Source organism: Boleophthalmus pectinirostris, unplaced genomic scaffold (genome assembly GCF_026225935.1).
Source record: "Boleophthalmus pectinirostris isolate CB_2022bp ecotype Guang Dong unplaced genomic scaffold, ASM2622593v1 HiC_scaffold_16, whole genome shotgun sequence".
Lineage (NCBI taxonomy): Eukaryota > Metazoa > Chordata > Actinopteri > Gobiiformes > Gobiidae > Boleophthalmus > Boleophthalmus pectinirostris.
Genome location: NW_026571095.1, coordinates 12,663,422 through 12,682,399, shown reverse-complemented (window position 1 = coordinate 12,682,399; position 18,978 = coordinate 12,663,422). Strand labels below are relative to the sequence as shown.

At 39.4% G+C, this 18,978-nt stretch overlaps 1 protein-coding gene across 3 annotated transcripts in view; it reads right to left on the bottom strand.

Moving 5' to 3' along the window:
- Positions 1-18,978, bottom strand: part of LOC110157604 (zinc finger protein 521) — a 141,001-nt gene that overhangs the window by 31,500 nt on the left and 90,523 nt on the right. For 2 of the 3 annotated variants that reach the window (XM_055152126.1, XM_055152124.1), the window contains one exon: positions 16,939-16,989. The exons of the other annotated variant lie outside the window; for it this stretch is intronic. In XM_055152126.1, the coding sequence (XP_055008101.1) occupies positions 16,939-16,989 (51 nt within the window). The remainder of the gene's footprint in view (positions 1-16,938; positions 16,990-18,978) is intronic. 3 annotated transcript variants of the gene reach the window in all.

Here is an 18,978-nt window from a genome sequence, read left to right as displayed (position 1 = left end):
ATTGCCATAATGTACACTACCAGACAAATGTTTGGAGACTTCATCTCATTCTCATTTCAAGTTTTACTCATGTTAGTTATGTCTACATTTTATATACAGAACACATCAAATATATGAAGGAACATATATGGAATTATGTAGTATATATTTATTATTATTATTTTTTTATCCCAAAACATTTTTCGACAAACAAGACAAAAAAAAAAAAAAAAAAAAAGAAAGGCTACTTTGAGGATTTGAACATAAATTTTAAAAAGTAGAGCTATTTAACTTTTTCCTTTTGCTACATAATTCCATATATCTTACTTCATATATTTGATGTCTTCTGTATGTATACAAAATACAGAAAGTGGTAAAAATAAGGGAAGAAAATATTATAATATTGAATGATATAGTGTGTTGACATTTTGGACTGGAAGTGTATCTGTGCATATATAATTTCTGTACACATCAAAGTAGTAAAACAAAACAATAAAATAAAAAATTAAATAAGCAAAGGTCTTGGGAGAAGAATCACTGGCCTAAATGTTGCTCTTTAAATCACGTAACACATTATAAAATATTCCAGTTAGTGTACAGTAAATGTTTTTGAATCCCGTAAGCCAGACAGTTACAATCTGTTTTTATTCAAATACCCACACAGGTGATACAACATTAGCACGTTTACTTTTTGTCACGTTGCGCTTTTAATAAGGTGGCTGCTGATCTAAACATATATAAATACATGAGCGTGCAGAAGGTGTAAAAAGGCAACGTGCCTGGTTCCCAAACACATGGGAGGAAGTATGTCATGTTTGAACACTGCTCTGTAAAGTGGTCCTGCTCCGTACTTTTAACCAGCCTGGCAGCTTGGTCCAGCTTAGTGAGAGCCAGGGGAGGAAGTCAACGCACCCCATAGCCTCCCCTCTCTCTCTCTCTCTCTCTCTCTCTCTCTCTCCCTCCCTCTCGATGTGGGATGAGGTCACTTCCTGTTGCTCCCTGAATCGACCAATCAGCGCTGGCCTTGGCAAGCCCCCACCCCTCTGTGTCTGGGATATGGTTACAGAGCCACCGGGGATAGTAAGCCCGTAGTCTGTCTCCACTGCTCTCCCAAAATGATCATCTGTGTATTATTTCATAACATATCATTTTCTGTTTTGATACCACCTTTTAACAAGACTTAATTCATAAATAAACTATGAGATCATTATGTATTAAGCCTTTGTTCATGTAGTTATTTTTGCTGACGTTCTTGTTTGGGCAGTGCATTTAGTCGAGACGGACTCATGAAAAAGTAACAAAAAAGGTTTCCCCTCAAATCAATCATACTATTACATCAAACATCACGCATATTCATCTAAGCCAAAGTTTATATTGTCTCTAAACTACCACTGGAACCAGCAGCAGATGTGGGTAGAAAAAATGCACTAAATACAAAGTAGTGGTCCAAAAAATTACCCAAATCAAAGTAAAAAAGTAGGGTCAACTACAACTCAAGTTAATGGAACTGGAAGGACAAGAAATCTGGTATTTCCAGGATAGACCACAAAAATGAGAAAAACTCAAAAATCATATCTGAAGGTCAAGCAAACCAAAAGCACTTGTAGACTTACTCACAGTGGGAAGTAACCAAAGAGTAACCAAAACTCAACTCAATCAAAAGAAAAAGTGTGCAGTCCGAAAACTACTCAGAGAAGTACAGTTTCTTTAAAAAGTTACTCAAGTAAATGTAGCTGAGTACTACCCACCTTTAACTGACTGAAAGCAACTTTGATACCCGGAACTCTCTTTTCTACCGCCACCACCCTGTCTCCCAGCACCCCAGCAGTCAGATCCTCCAGATGATGGCCCGTCCCCAGACCTGCTCCCTTCTAAACCTCTCGAACATCTGCATATCCGTAGGGCCCAGCTCCTCCTCTGTGCTCTCATGGTTTATGGATTCCACCGCTCCTTAAAACACAAATGCCTAATATCTGTCCCAAGTGGACGGCAAGGAAAGGAGAAAGCAAGTGCAAAATACTTCAAGACTGGAAGATTTAGTTCTTGCTGTACTTGTTTTTAAATCAGGGTTAAAAGGGTTAAAGTTCGGTTCAAGGTTGTTTGGGGCGTAGTTTTGAGTACTCTATGTAATGGTAGACCGCAGGTTGAACTCTTTAAGGGCTTTTACCTTGTTCTTCGCCAACACGTATTGTCTGTAAGGTAATACTTCTATCGCTTCTACTACTGCTACCATAACTCCATGCTACAACTGAAGGAAGCAATAATTCTGAAATAGATATTCTGATCCCAAGTCCAGTCCAAGTTTTTTTGGCTGTAAATCCAAGTTGCAAAGTTATACATTTGAGTGCAAGTCTGAGTCACATAATCCCATGAATGGAAAAATATTTTGTTTAATTTATGATTTTTACGGTCAGGAAAAACGCCAGATTGTTCAAAACTGTTGATAACGGTCCAAAGGTTTGTAGGCTTTGGGTTCATAAGGCCATTTCACAACTTTCAGAGATGAGAGAGGAGTTTTGCTGTTACGCTACTACTAGTAACAACTAGCATGTTAACGATGCACTTCCTACCTCGCAAACCATAAAAGCGCTTTAGATGCAGACAGCACACAGCGGTCTTTGATCCTATGAGCTGCTTTTACAATACGTGGCTAGACAAATTTATCTCAAATACATAAAAAAAAAATCTAATACAGCCACTTTAACTTTTATTACTACCAACGTTTGAATATTATCGTTTTGACAGAATGAATCACAACAAACTTCAAGTGAGCTCTGAATTTTGTCATATGTCTTTTACAATATTGACCATTGGCTAGTACCCTCTCCTTCACACTTAGCGAGAGCACTTGAGACAGAATTGCGAGTGCGTCTTTGGCAGGAGGTCTGTGATGTTAGACGCTTAGATTTACACTCGTCTCTGGGGCACAGTGAAGAAGGACCGTTTGAAAGTTACTCCAGAGGAAGTTGGTGGCACATCGGCAGCGCACTAACAAATGATATTAAGGGCATCCATCACAGCACCTCTAAATGTACGCAGTAGGGAGGGCAGAGACGGAATATTTAGCAGGAGGAATATAAGGCTGCTAAATATTTGTAGGTCTACAAGGATTTGGGGACTTCAAGTAATAGGGTGTGTTAAAGTAAAATCATTGTATTCTAAGTCCAGAGTTGAAAAAAGTACTTTAACAAATGATTACATAAGCAGGCCTGTCACAATAACAAATTCTGATAATATAAATGATAATACTGAAACTACTTTATGCTGACACAATAACAATAATGCAAGACAGATAGATAGATTCCTGTAAACCTTTTTTTTTTTTTTTTAAATAGTATTAACTAATAATTATCCATAGAAGGCAGTTATTCAATACTCTACAGTTTCAATTAACAAAAAGCACTCCAAATTTCAATACTTATACAAAGAACCTATACACACAATAAATATTAAGCCTCAAAATATATTGTTACTTTCATATATTGAACAATAAGTTGAATAATTATCGTGGCAGGTCTATACATGACTGAAAGTGAAAAGTGCACTATGTAACTGTTCTGGAGGAGGGTCCACTACCATGAAGACGTTGCTGGATTGTCCATGGGTGATATTAAACTTATCTAACATGCATTCTTTTAATCATGGATGTTTGTAGTGCTCAAACAAATCTCTAAAATCACAGGTCACTTCTCCACAGATACGACCTGTAAATTGGACTAGTGGCATCTCCCGCTTGCCTCTATGGAAAGATAATTTGTTTAGGAATATTCAAGGAGAAGTAATAAAATCTTCATGGTGATAAGCAGTTGGCAAGCCCTCCTCCGGAAAAGTTACACAGTTCACCTTTAAAAGTATGTATCGGTATTACACTTTGATGCACTTATGTATGCTGCAAGTTGAATACGCCTGTTGTATGCTTTTCAGAGCTATATTTTCTTTCTAAATTCTCATACATTGATTCTTTCTTTGTTCACCCTTTTTCACTATACTCAAAAACTCAATTCCTACCTCAAACTACAGATAACTTGAGTAAAAGCATCTAGTGACTCTCTCCCAATCCCCGAGCAGATGTCGAGACGTTTTGGTTAGTTTGCTCTGTACACAAGATTCTATGGAGTAGAGACAGCTTCGGGCCTGTAAACAGTAGGTGGGTTTACTTGTGTCTTGTCTCTGTGGGAACTATCCATTAACAGATAATGGGGGGAAAATCAGAGTGATTAAGGCCCAGGGAATTATGGCTGAATACAAATTGACTCCACCTCCGTGTGCAGCCTGCGCTCTTCCTCTCTTTCTCTTTCTCTCTCTCTCTCTCTCAAGGTACAAAAACATCAGCAAACAAACTCATTTTCGCAAAAAGATACTGCAGAAGCCCATTAGGCCCCTCCGAATGCGGCAAATGGGGCCAGTGAAGGTGGGTGGGTGGTGGAGACGCAGAGGGACGGGCTCCCTAAGGACTGCAGGCTGATTGGAGGAGCCGAGCCCGCGGGGAACTTTACTAATATCTATCTCCTGCCCCCAACAGCTCACGAAAGGACAGAGCGAATCAAGTGCGAAATGTCGAAAATTAAAGTACAAGATTTAATCACGGCACCTTGTGAAAATCACCCCATTCTATCAAAGAGTTAATGTGTGATGGAAACGCGCTCCGGTTCAGGCTAATAAAATCAGAAAAAGATGGGAAAGCAGAGCAGCATGAGGGCAGGAGAGGAGACGAGATTTGAATGGAGGAAGGTAAGCAAAGTAAAGTAAAGTAAAGCCTAGTTGCTATGACATCTGATCTGTACATTGAAATGTGTAAAGTTGGTGTAAAAGCAGGGAAAGAGCAAATAACTGGTAGAAGTAAGTTCCTGTAATAATGATTCTATGAAGCAGTACATAATTGTATTGTGAAGTAACATGCAAGGTGAACTAATTGCCTCCATGTACATGTTTTGCCTGAATGTTCCACAGTGTGGTATTAAACATATCGTTTATACAATTAGAAGTGTTTTTATTGGTTTGATGGTGCCACCGGATTGTCTCCATTAAGTTAGTTTAGTTGAATCACATATTGTGGAACATTCCAGGCAAAGCATTAGCTTCTCCATGGAGATAAGCAGGTGGCAGATCCTGCTATTGCACACTAAAGCACTTGGTTGATTACTACTACTCAACTTCTGCTGGCTGTACCACTTGGCTCACCACTTGGTTAGTCCCTCTGCACTGCCAATATACTGTAATAAAAGGTATTAGATAAAACACAGGATAACATAGCCAGAAGAAAAAAAAATCTAAATATCTAGTCACTTTCCACCAATGCAACTTGTAAAATCAAAAAGATCGGGGGAGCGACGCAGTGTAACACTACGAGAATTCACAGTTCACCAAAAAGACTCAAGTCTGACTAAAGCCTGCGCCCCTCCATGTCAGCCTCTGCCCTCCAGTGTTCCCCACCTCCACAGGGACCCGAACGGAGAGCCTGGTTCAGACTGTTGCCAGTGACATGTCAGTAATGTGATGCTCCCTTACACCAGAGCAAAGGATAGTGGGTAAAAAACATGTTTCCGAGACAACGTCAGCTGTGATATATAGCGGATCGTTGGAGGCGCTAATCAAAGGCTAGGCTAGGTTTCTGAGCCTACATTTACTGCTGTATACCCCTACCCCTCCTCCACACACACATACACACACACACACACAAACACACACACACATACACACCCTCCCTCCTTCGTGTACGCGGGGGACCGGGGAGGTAGCGTGTCCAGATAAACATGCGTGATGCTTGGATGGCCGTTACAAAAGGTGTAGCCGACTAGAACACCTTTTGGGGGGCACGGGGCGAGAAGGGCTCTGTTCTCCGGGCCCAAGCATGAGCGCGCACAACAGGCATCTCCACCTGACATGTCTGTAGAGCCTGGCAAAGGTTCACCACACTCTCTGTTTTGGTAATTACAGCTCAAGTGTGGGACTTGGTGTAGGGATGGAGCAATATGGAGAAAAAGTATCAGTATTAAATGACTGCCATACTCTTCTACTGCATCAACTACTGCTACTAGGCTACTGCTATTACTGTTACTGTTACTGCTACTACTGCTACTACTGTTACTGCTACTACTACTACAGCCATTGGTGTAGGGATGGAACAAAATGCGAAAAAAGTATCAGTATTAAATGACTGCTATAATCATCTACAACTTCAACTACTGTTACTACTGTTACTGCTACTACTACTACAGCTGTTGGTGTAGGGATGGAACAAAATGTAGAAAAAGTATCAACATTAAATGACTGCGATAATCACCTACAACTTCAACTCCTGCTATTACTGTTAGTGCTACTACTACTACTGTTAGTGCTGCTACTACTACTGTTAGTGCTACTACTACTACTACAACTGTTGATGTAGGGATGGAACAAAATGCAGAAAAAGTATCAGCATTAAATGACTACCATAATGATCTGCAACTTCAACTACTGCTATTACTGTTACTGCTACTACTACTACTACTACTATTACTACTACTACTACTACTACTATTACTACTACTACTACTACTACTACAACTGTTGGTGTAGGGATGGAGCAAAATGCTGAAAAAGTATCAGTATTAAATGACTACCATAATGATCTGCAACTTCAACTATTACTGCTACTGCTACTACTATTACTGCTACTACTGCTGCTACTACTGTTAGTGCTACTACTACTACTACTACTACTACTGCTACTACTGCTACTACAACTGTGTGGGTGGGAATGAATAAAATGTAGAAAAAGTATTAGTATTAAATGACTGCCATAATCTTCTACTACTAGGCTACTAACATATAGAAACGACATTAGATGCATTAAGGATACTGCTACTCCTGCTAACACTAAAGTTACTACTACTATTCCTAGTATTACTACAACTGCAACTGCTACCATGACCTCCAATAAGCCTATTTCAACAAGAAGAATATTATAACAATAAGAAATTACATTAGATGCATTAAGCATTTGCAAGCCTTTATAACTTCAACTTTTTCTAACATTCTAGTTTTAGTGATACTGTATCGATTTAGCTGCGGAATGCCTTGGGAAAAACATTGAAATAAGGTTGTCTTTTATGTCCTGGAACTGTTTGGTGAATTTTTGGATTTATATTTTTGGACTGTAAAAACTGAACATCGCCAAAGGGAAACTAAAAGAAAAGTGAGATGTTATGTGATGCTAGAATGCGTTAAAACTAGTATCTTACTTTATTTTATTTTATTTTATTTTTTACATCAACTATTCGAAGCTGGAGATGCAATGGCCAAAATGTGGTCAAGTGAACACGGTGGAGGTCATGGAAGAGAAACAAATCACAGAAATCCAAGTACAAAGGCGAGTACTTGTTAACAAATGGTGTGTAGGCAGGTATGGAAGCCCGCATGGGACATACCCCCTACAGCCACACTGCACCACTCTGGACTGAGCGCTCTCATTTACTCCTTCCATGCCTATTCTAAACTGCCGGCCTTTTTATGTCTGTGGGGAAACAAAGGTCAAGAGACTGCTCCTCACCTCTCCGAAACTGAAGAAAAGTTTCACCGCTAAGTGCACAAACATCTCCAGCCCAATCGCTAAACTACACAGAAGAAGAGCTGCAGTTCAGGTATAATGAATTCAGAATATTATCATTTCTATTTGACAAATTAACTTTTTTAATGAATTTGCAAAGCCTAGATAATTTCACCTGTTTCAAATTATTTCTAACTGGAGTCATAGTGTTATATTGAAGAATCTCCTTAAAACATAAAAACGAATATCTTTTTTTCACTGGTAGACTATTTAACTGTGTATTATGTAACCTGCATTATGGTGAAGGGTGTGCCTGCTTGTTTCCATGGAGACGATGCCTTGCCTGAAATGGCATAGATGGCATAAACCTTACCTATCTTCAAATGGAAAAGCAAGTGACGTCCCTACAATCACAGTAAAAATACATGTTCCCAAGGTAATTTTTGTAGAAATGAAAACACATGTACCATGTTTTTCGGACTATAAGGTGCACTTAAAATCCTTTAATTTTCTCAAAAATCGTCAGTGCACCTTATAATCCAGTGCACCTTATGTATTAATTATGGTTGCGCTTTCTGACCTCAAACCTATTTTATGTCGTACTCGCTCAAAATGTTTTAGTACGACTTTGGTAAACTACGAAGCCGCACCGCTTGATGGATTGTCAGAGCATTAGTGATGTAGCAGCATAGTTAAAGAGTCTCGTGGAGTAACATAGTCTGACAGAATCAGCGCACAAGGAGCGAGCTGTTTTTTCAGCGCTTATAGTTTCAGCAAATTAGCCATGTGGTTTTAAGTTTCCTTTCTGTTAAATGTAAACAAATGTGCGCAAAGCTGCATCAAACATATTATTACTCAATGTATATTTGAGTCCTCTTCGTAGGAAATAAAAAAACTTAAACTACCCACCCACATTGACGTTCATAATACACATTCACCAAGACAGGGAGGCAATGCCAGGCGAATTACACCATTATCTGCCAATTGATCATGGATGTCTGGGCTAAGAGATCAGTCTCAAGTGTCGTCCATTTGTTTCGCTTAACACGCCTTATAATCTGATGCGCCTTATGTATGAAAACAGATGAGAGAATTCAACATTATTGATATTTTGCCTTATAATCCAGTGTTCCTTATAGTCCAAAAAATACGGTAATTGAATAAAAGCAAGATAGTTAAGTTGGAAAATTCAATATCATCCTGGAGACAAGTGGTGGACTGTCCAGGGAAAAAGTTGTGCAGTGTTCCTTTAACCTAAAATTTGGAAAAAATATGCGCATTAAAACCATCATTCTAAACTACAAAACTGAAGTCTTTTTAACTATATCAAGGCTGTGAAATACTACATAATTACAAAACCAGAACAAAACCACACAGAAATCTAAACTCGGACTAAACCAGCAGACCAAACCCTCTTTTCCACCACTACAGAGGAAGACTTTACACCACTAGTAATGAGCTTGAGGAAAGTAGGTGTGCTCGGCTAACCTGGATCTGTGTTTCTCGTCTCCACAGAATGAGTGGCCTGAATGTAAAAGTTAATTATGGCACCTGCCCACCCCTGGCCGCCCGTCCGTCTGCGCCATTGTCAGGCTGAAGAACGGTTAGCTCCTGGGGGTCCGCGCACACAAAGGAGCCAGCCCCACGGTCTCACTCGCGGCATGCTACGTCGTACAATTAGCTAGCCCCTTGCGTAGCGCGGGGTACAATTATCAGCGCTAGCCTTAATTGACTCCCTTAGCCTGCTGCAAAGGGACCACCTCCTCCCATCTCCCCTACCTCCTCAACCCCGGCTCATCGCGCCACGCCGGGCTCTCCAAAGTCATTTAGAAAAGCGCTCATATTTTCCACGCAAAAAAAAAAAAAAAAAAAAAAATGGAGGGGGGAACATTTGGTGAGAGAGAATTCATCATCAGGTGTCTAGAGGTTTTCCTTAATAGAAAAGCCGAGTCCCACTGAGCGCGCTCCGTGTAGCGGCCAGCCACGCATGCTCGGGACCAGCAAGCCGCCACTCACAGCGGGCCACGCCACATTAGCATAATTTTATATAACACAGGAAATTTAATACATCTCAGCAAATACGAGACAGGCGTTTTGCATAATTTTTTTCTCTCTGTCTCTCTCTCTCTCTCTTCTCCCCACCTATGTATGCTTTCCATCGCTCTGTCCACGTCTTTCTATCTCTCTCCTGTCTGGTCGCCCCGTGAGCCACCCCCCTCTCCCTCTCTTTCTCTCTCTTCTCTTCTCCCCCCTCCCTCCCCGCTGCCCGGCCCTCTCGTGTCGCCCCATGGTGCCTCTCTCACCAGGAGAGGGGAAGTTCATTACCTCAGCTAAATCAGAATTAGTCCCTTCATTTTGACGGGGCGAACTTCATTAGAAAGGCCCTTCTTTAATCCAACAGGGAGGAACTGATGAATCTACATGGGGGCAATAATTTGCTTCACGCAGCACATTCAGCCACTTCCTGCACTCTCCCCCCGTTTTCTCTTTTCTTCGTTCTATCCAGCTTTATGAACCTGGACTTATACATTCGTTTTTATTAGAGACGAAACAACACACGGAGAGGAAAACACCTGCTTATAATTAAGTGATGGCAGCAGCGAGGGCGTATGGAGTGAGTCGTACGGAGAGGAATGTCCCGTCTTCTCAACAGGCTGCAGGGGCTGGCTCACACTCAGATATAGGCAGAGGGAGACAGTTAGCTTCACTTACAATGCTACTATTGTGTATAAGAGGTAACATAAGGAGAGGGATTTGCTTGTCTTAAAGCGTTATAGACAAGCAGCTTTATGATATTTCTGCATATATGCAAGAATAATGTTGTCTGGATACACATTTAAAGGGCCTATGTTATGCTTTGTGGATAGTATTATTAGTATCACTTATAATGTATACAAAAATTATTACTTCACCTTTTGTTCAATGTAAATCTGAGCCTCATCCTTTCACAGCAGTATTTCACCAGAGCAAATACTGTGTGACATATTTAAATCGTGAAAGAGGTAACATTTTTAGAATAATCATACATAAATACAGAACAGTGGGTGGAAATAGAGGGCAGGTGAAAACTGACTTACTAAAGCATTACTAAAACCAGCAAGGACCAATTGTATAGAACTTTGAGTAAGCTATTGATGATCTAACACTGTGATAAAAAAAATTAAGAGCTTGTGAAAGTTGATTTTTAGGGCTGTAACGATATCCAAGTCTCAGGATATGATATCGTCACGGTATGAACCTCACAATACGATATTTATTGTGATATCATGGGAAAGCTCACGATACGGTGGGGAGGCGCACGATTAGGAATGTAACAATATCCAAATCTCTCTGTACAATATTTTCACAATATATATCTCACAGTACGATATTTATTGTGGTATTTTGTGGAGGCTAAACAGCTAAAATTGCTAATATGCTACTTTTTCCTCTTAAAATGCCTTGACAAGACTTAATCCAAAGAACTAAGATTTAAAAGTGCTTAGAACTGTTATTTCTTCTTGTAGTTTGCACTGAAATGGAGCAAAGGATCATGGTCTATGTAGTTCCCTCTGTCTTTTTTTTTTTTTTTTTTTAGCTATTGCTGCACCAATAACTCTTAATTTAAGCAAAGAGACTTGGAATTCCATATATATTGTGAGGGCCCACGATATTATTTTGAGAACTTTGAAAATACAATATCACGATATTTTGGTTATTGTTACATCCCTATTGATTTTACATAATATGTCCAAAATTGCGATGTTTTCAGAGACTGCAGCAGCTTGGAGCATAACAAATTGGAGAGATGCAAAACAATTATGAAATTAAACAGTATTTATGCTTTTATGGATCTCTTTTTGTATGATGAGGACCCCAGGAAGATTAGACACAGTCAAGACAAGGAGCAAAAGTGACCCCCCCAAAAAAACGACCAACCAACAATGATACAGAAGATAAAATTAAAAATGCCACTATTACAGATCTTAACCTGACTTGAAAGTAAAATGTCTGTGTTCAAGCCAACTTTCTTCAACTTAATTTGTTTAATTTTACAGAAATGATCACCGTAGGAACATTGCTGCACAGTTTCACCAGCACATTACCAGAGCACTTGGGGAACGACACAATCCAACATCAACATACAAGTGTCTAAGTCTACAAACCTGTGCTGGCAATTTCAGCAAACCCCACTTTCAGATTGAACATGCTGAAGTGATTAACCTAGATGAAAGTTGCATTTGCTAGCAGGGACATCATGTGCACAGTTTTTTTTTTTTTTCAAAAACTGTACTCTGTGGGGGCTTCTTTTAGAGGCCCTCTGGAGATAAAGTTATAAATGAGTTCACACTTGCGCAAACAACAAATCAAAATTGAGACTAAACCTTGAATAGACCTGGACTAGAACAGAGCCAGTCCATGTTTACATTAAGACCAAAATGGCTCAAAGCAGGACAAGTAAAACTGCAACTGAACATCATTATGGTTTAGACGTGGTTTTCAATCAACTTAATATTTATATTTTAAAATGAAGTGTAAACACCCCATGTAGAGAATCTCAGGCATTTCCTGAATCCATCATTTTGAAGATTTTGAAATTCTAAGGCTTTCTCTTTGCTGCAATGTTTTCGCTGCAAATCTACTTTTTTTTTTTTTTTCTTGCATATACCCAATACTCTGACTTCAATACACAAGTTATTTTTTTTAGATAGATCTCCAAATATCTCAGACCAAAGGGACATAATCTTGTGACAATCTACAAAACAGTGAGCTAAGGTCGCCTCATCAAATCCACATTTAGCACAAAGGAGTGAAATACTTGAGAAAGGTTTAGTCCTGATCTTGTTTTAGTTGTGATATTGTGCACCCAAGTCCTCCATGCTCTCCAAACTTTAATAATAATTAGTCCTTGTTTAATACAGGTTTAGTCCTGGTTTAGGTTTAGAATACACTTTGTTTAGATCTGTTTCGGTCCTTGCAATTTCTGCTTATTTGTTCCTGTCACATTTTCTCCTCAGTAATAGTTTGGCATTTTCATCCTTAATTAATTCTAGTGTTGTCACATTACTGAAATTTTAAACTAAATTTTGATATTAAGGGAAAGGCTCAAAAAAGTGACAGGTGACTGTATCCAATTTTTATCCATATAACTGACCAAAATACAAACTTTCCCCAGTATATATTGTTTAAGCAGCTCCTATGGTAGAAATGGTTGATGTGTGCTGTTTCTGTTTTATCATCTGAGAATCAGGAAGTGTGCTGTCAGCATGCTAATTGTTGTTAGCATTACTGTGATGGTGTTATATATAATAACTTTTGACCACCTTTGTGTTTTTCACATTTTGAAGACAGTATAAAGTACATGCACTGCTTTTAATATTACTATATGGACTTTATCCATCAATACCTGGATATCGATTTTCTTGATAAATTATATAAGGAATGAAAAAGGGTTAACACCCATTTAAGCTAACCTTCGCCCTAACAGATCTCACATGGAACACCAAATATTTTCCGAAACGTGGCTTGGTGTGAAAAGTTTGAGCGCCGCTTGTCTTCTGTGTTCGGGAGTGTGGAGAAGGGAATGAGTGCCGACAGCGCCTGCCCGCCGCACCACTGTGCCTGGTGTCCGACAGATGTGCAACTTGGCAGCCCCTCTCTTCAAAAACACCAAGTCCTCGGATTCCAGGGTGCCATGGAGACCGCCCCCCTCCGACCCCATTCTCTACCCCCACAAACTGTCTGCTTCCTCCCTCATCACCTCCGCACGAGAGGGGAGGCACCATGGTAATCTCGTGTCCCTCGGATGTGAAGTCTCCGGCGGCGGTGCCCCCTTGCGTTTACCCCCCGCCTCCGGGGCCTGATGGGTAAATTGGAATGGCGCACCCTGCTGGCCTGACGAGAGCGCGGAGCAGACAGCAGTGGATGCACACACGCTGAGACCCCTCCCACCTCGCGCGCACTGTCTAATGTAGTGGACATGTATGCGCCAAGACAAGCTGAGGCATCTGTGTCAACGGGATTTAGCACATGGATTTGATTTCACGATACTCAGGTTTTGAGCGATGTCCTATTGATATATGACTAATAACACAATTCATCTACTTTTCTGTTGGAGGGTACGCCACTTGCTTTTCTACTTGAAGGTGCTATTACTGTACTGGCCATGTTTTACAGTATGTCATTAAACTTATAATATATCTCTAGATCTGTAAAGAGGTTATACCCTGCTCACAGCAAATGGCTTCTTTTTCAAGGCATTTGCATTTGTAAACATTAAAGAAAAGTTGAATGCCTTATTGTGGAACATTCCAGGCAAGGCAAGAACATCTCTATGAAGACAAGCAAGCAGGACACACACTGTCACAAAGTTACACAGTGCATTTTTAATGTTTTAAAATGATTATGTATACCTAGAATTTATAATTTTCAGTCAACAGAGAGCTGATTGTTGCTCCTGTTCCATGAAATTAATAGCCATAATACAAAAAACAACAACTTAAAAATGTCCAGATAACTCATATATGTATTTTAGTTTTGATCTTACCACATTCGTACTGCATGCACTGAGAATATTACCAGTAATCCTTTCTCACAAACAATGCGTCTATCTTGTTTGTATCTTATGCTTGTTCTCTGTGATAGATAAAAGAAAAATACATGCGAAATGAGAAACTGCATCTTCTTAAAAAGAACAGAAAGAACCACTTTTGCTTTTCGGAATATCTTAAAATCCTGTGTAATAATGTGTCCAAAATTCCAAGCACATCTATTGGCCTGATCTCATAGCTCTCATTTACATAGAGATTGAATGTAGGATGAATAAACAGATAGCAGGAAACAGTAGTGATATAGGCCTAGCGCTTGTTCAAATTTGAATGTGCCTCATCTGGAACGACCCAGCTTGGTGCCTTTTGTACAAAACGCACCTGATTTCTGTTGCCATAGTTTCTATTAAGCCCTAAAAGGAGAAACATGCTTCGCTAGCTGCACCATCTCAACACACGCGTTTACCTTCATGTCAGCCACAAGACATTACCATCAATGATATAGGCCTATTGAGGTAAGATACAGTTTAGGAAACATAAAGATGGCGTTCCTTAGTAAAAGATGTTTAAGCCATGTTAGAATGTTGTTGCCTCCTCAAAAACTTACCTGGAATTTTAGTTTTGTTTCGTTTCATTCACATATGTTTGAGTAATCCATTATTATTAGTCTGTCTGCGTCTCCAAAGCTCAAAATGCTCTGCTCCACCTCATGATGTTACCATTTACTACCCAGGGAAGCACATGACATCACAAGTTGGAACAGAGTGTTTTCTGTTGAGAAAAGAAGTCAACCTAAACCTGCAAGGTTTGTGTGTTAAACTTGTGTGATTGAAGCAAAACACAACTCCAGGCAGGTTTATGATGAGGAAACAACATTGTAACACAGATCAGAAAATAGCATAATATGAGCCCTGTAAACAGTTAAACTCTTAGTTGTTCATTTTAGCATAAAACACCTACTAATCTAATGCATGTAGCTTATAGGCTAATTATACAACAACAAATGCTAATTGTTTACACTCTTAGCTATGTTTATGGGGCTTAATGAAGTCAATCATCTCTAATAATTCCTTACAGCAGACTCAGTGGATAATGCCTATTCCTCAGATAATATTGGCTATTAGGTTTGTTAATCATATAGCACATGTACATTATGTTTATACAATACATTTGAACTATTTTATGGTAAAAACCCTGTAGGCCCAGATAATAGTGATGTTTCTTTGTTTCAATCTAAAACTAAGTAACTTTCATTGGCTATGAGTAAATAAGGGTATTGTAATATTGCATGTATGAAAATGTATTGCCATTTGCTGGTTGGGGTGATAGGTTGGCAAAAATGACTAGTTAAAGGTGCTATAATATGCAAAATTGACTCCTGTCAGCTTTAAGACATGTTATAATGTTTGTTAAAAAACCTTATATCAGGAGTTGTATTTTGTTTCATTCACACATGTTTGAGGAATCCTAGTTTATTAGTCTGCCTAAATAATACTATGGCAAATACTAAATAAAATATCATTGTGATACCAATGCTTTTTTTAAAAATAAAAATGTTCTAACACTCTACTCTAGGGCATTTTTTATGTTTATGTATATATACACACTATTCTCTTTGTTCCACCCCAGTTTGAACAGATCTTAAAATGAAATATGTGTGCAGCTAAAATAAAAATAGTGTTAAAAAAAGGGCAATACATAAATACATATATACATAAATAAATAAATGCAGAAAAACTAAACAAAACAAAAATGATTGCTGTTTTTGCCTGACAATCAGCAGCAGCTAATGCAAAGGTGATAGTGATCTTGAGTTCATGTCACCATTCTGTAAAAGCCACTGTTTACTCTAAAACGGTTTCATGTATCATAACAGCAGACGCATATTCTTCGAGTGTGTATATTTTGCCCCTCGCGTTACTGTAAATGCATGAGCCGTCCAGTCCACCCCAGAACGGATAGCGGGCGTCCTGGAACAGTCAGCGGGACCTGCAGGGGCTAAAGATCAGGCCTGGAGAAACCACGGGGGCCCTGGCTGTCAAAGGCAGAGTTATCTAGGGGCCGTAGGGGGGTCTGAAACATGACATACATTTCATTACATTTAAACCAACTGTGGGTTCAACTCGGAGCCCTGGATCTGTGCACGGGCGTCTCGGAGGAGGGAGAGAGTGGAGGTGCCAGAGAAGAGCTGCCACAAAGAACACAATGGTGGAGTGGACAAAGGGGCCACCACTGGACTAATTGCTCGGGGATGAAGAGGAATATTTGAAGTACTTATGTGTTAAGCTCAGTTTTCATTTAACTTTCATTTGCTATGAGTAAGTAAGGGTATTATAATTTTGCATGTATGACAAAGTATTGCCAATTGCTGGTTGGGATGATAGGTTGGCAAAAAATGGCTATTTAAAGGTGCTATATTACACAAAATTGATTCTTGTGAGCTTTAAGACATGTTATAATGTTTGTTAAAACCTTACCAGGAGTTGTGTTTTGTTTCATTCACACATGTTTGAGTTATCCTGGTTTATTCTACATTTCCGAAGCTGAAAATGTGATGTCATGAAGCTGTAGTTTTCAAGTTAACATCTCGTTTTACCTTTAGTTCAGTAGAGATTCCTGGACTGAAGCAACATTCTAACATAGATCAGAAAATAGCGTAATATGGGCCCTTTAATAATGGGCTAGTTAAAATGAAACCTAATTACGTTTAATGGGAGCTTGGAAGACGAAAGAGGAAAATATACTACCCCCCAACCTAACAAATTTTTAAACTAATTTATCTGTGTAAAATAACAACAGAAAACTCAAGGGCTCAGAAGTGAATCAGTGTAAATAAGGCTAAAACAGTAGGTGCGAGCATTGCAGTCAGTGTAGCATTACTTAGGGAAAGTTAAAAGCACATACTTTCTGGATCACCACCTGATGACATCATCCAGTGGGGCCAAGCATTTTCAGCTAAGGAGAGGGAAGACAGCCAAATGATTACTCAAAGATGTGATATGGAAAAAAAAAGCAATTCCAGGTAAGGTTTTATTTTATGAGGATGACGAAGCAGCATTAGAACATAGTGAGAATCTAAAAAAGTCTGTGTGAGGAGGTTTAAACAGGCTGTACTCGATTTATTTATTTTTTTCATGTAATAAAGTAAAATGTGCTTTGCGCCATCACAGATATATTGTAAAAGAAGCTAGTAAGTCAAAGTAAGGCTGCTGTGTGCTCTCTGGATCTAATAACAAACCCTATTTATCTGCAGCAAATCAGGACGTATGGCTGGTGCAGGATTAGCATGCTAGTTACTGTGTGCTTTGTCCTCGAAATGTTGTGAAACATGATTATAGATTCATCATGGCGAATAACTGGGATGCGTTAACATGTGAGGAATGCGTTTGGACAGCTGCAAATAGTCTAAATAAAATGAAGTTCTGTTTACCACATTTTTAAAACAGAAAAATCCAGTTACAATTGGCAAAAACAACATTTCTAACTATTAACTAAATATCTTCTGCGGTCGCATTATTGTGGACTCGATGCTCTCTCCATCCAGGCTGCACACGTGGACATCTGTATTTAACTCCCGTACATTGACACATGGAGTTGTTGTGAGACATGGTGGACATGAGAGGGGAATGGTCCTTATCTGACATGGAGTGTGGTCTATTCAGTCAGAGAGAGGGAGAGAGAAAGAGGGAGAGAGAAAGGGAGGGAGAGAGAGAGAGCGCACTTGTCTATTAACACACTCCAGGACGGTTCTCTGGAGAGGCACTCAGACACAGCGCTCGGGCGAAGGGTAGAAGAGCAGTATCGGTCAGTCCAGAAGAAGTCGAATCAGAGTAGAGCACTCGGGTTATCAATGTACGGTTTAACTTGTAAGTTAGTTTGTTAAAAGGCAGTGCTGAAAGAACTGAAATGTAAGGGAAAGTCTGGGGAGTAGCATATGGTGTGAAGTAGATTTTTACAGCAGCGAGATAAAGTTTTAACTCCAGCCACAAGGGGTCAATAAAGATTCAAATGGTTACTTTTATTTTTATACTCTTCTTATAGATAGTTATATGAGTTTTCGTGGGAAGTCAAAAAAGTTGCATACTTGTGTGAAATGGATATTTACAACTGCGAGATAGGGTTCTAACATCAGTCACAAGGGGTTAGCAACATAACAAGTGATGGAAAGTAATGCCATACATTTCTTTAATCATACTTTTTTGACAGCAACTTAAATTTCAGATAAAAAAATTTATTAAAAAGAATAATATTCATGTTTCTTGCCATTTTCCACTTACTGTCTTTCTCTCTTGTATTATCTGAGTAATATCATTTAGAATGTTTAGTATTTTCTTGAACAAAAAACATAAAAAAAGCTCTATTCAGCACCACATCTAGGTGTGTTTATCGTTGCTAGACAGGACCAAAACTGTAGGCGCTTCTAGTCTTCTCCAGTGATCATTTCTGCCTTATGATAAATATAAAACATAACCTACTTCGCATAACAAAGAAATGTCTTTTGAAATTCCCTTGGAGTATTATTAAAGCGGCTATAGAATTACAAAACGCTATTATTGCTGCTCGCTTGGGGGGAGCCCTTGCTCATTAGGCTCCTAAGATGTCTCTGGTTTTGATTATCCCATCCTCTCCCTTCTCTTGTTCTAGTGACAAACTCCAGCTATTTTGTTGCCAATCTCCTTCCAGCTGTCATATCTATCTTAAAGATCACAAAAACCTTCAGACACGCTCACGATACGTCTTCAAATTTGCTAGACGGTTTGATTCCCCCATTGAATTTGCGGGATTAACTTGAGGAAGAAATGTCTCAGATTTCTTAAAGGCGTCTGCTGCGTCTGACTTCAGAGCGTGCGATGGTGTGAGTGTGTGGTGGTATTGTCCAGGGGAGGGAACCCTCACTCCAACCGTCAGCGCGGCTCCAAGTGGGACAGGCATGATTAAAACGCA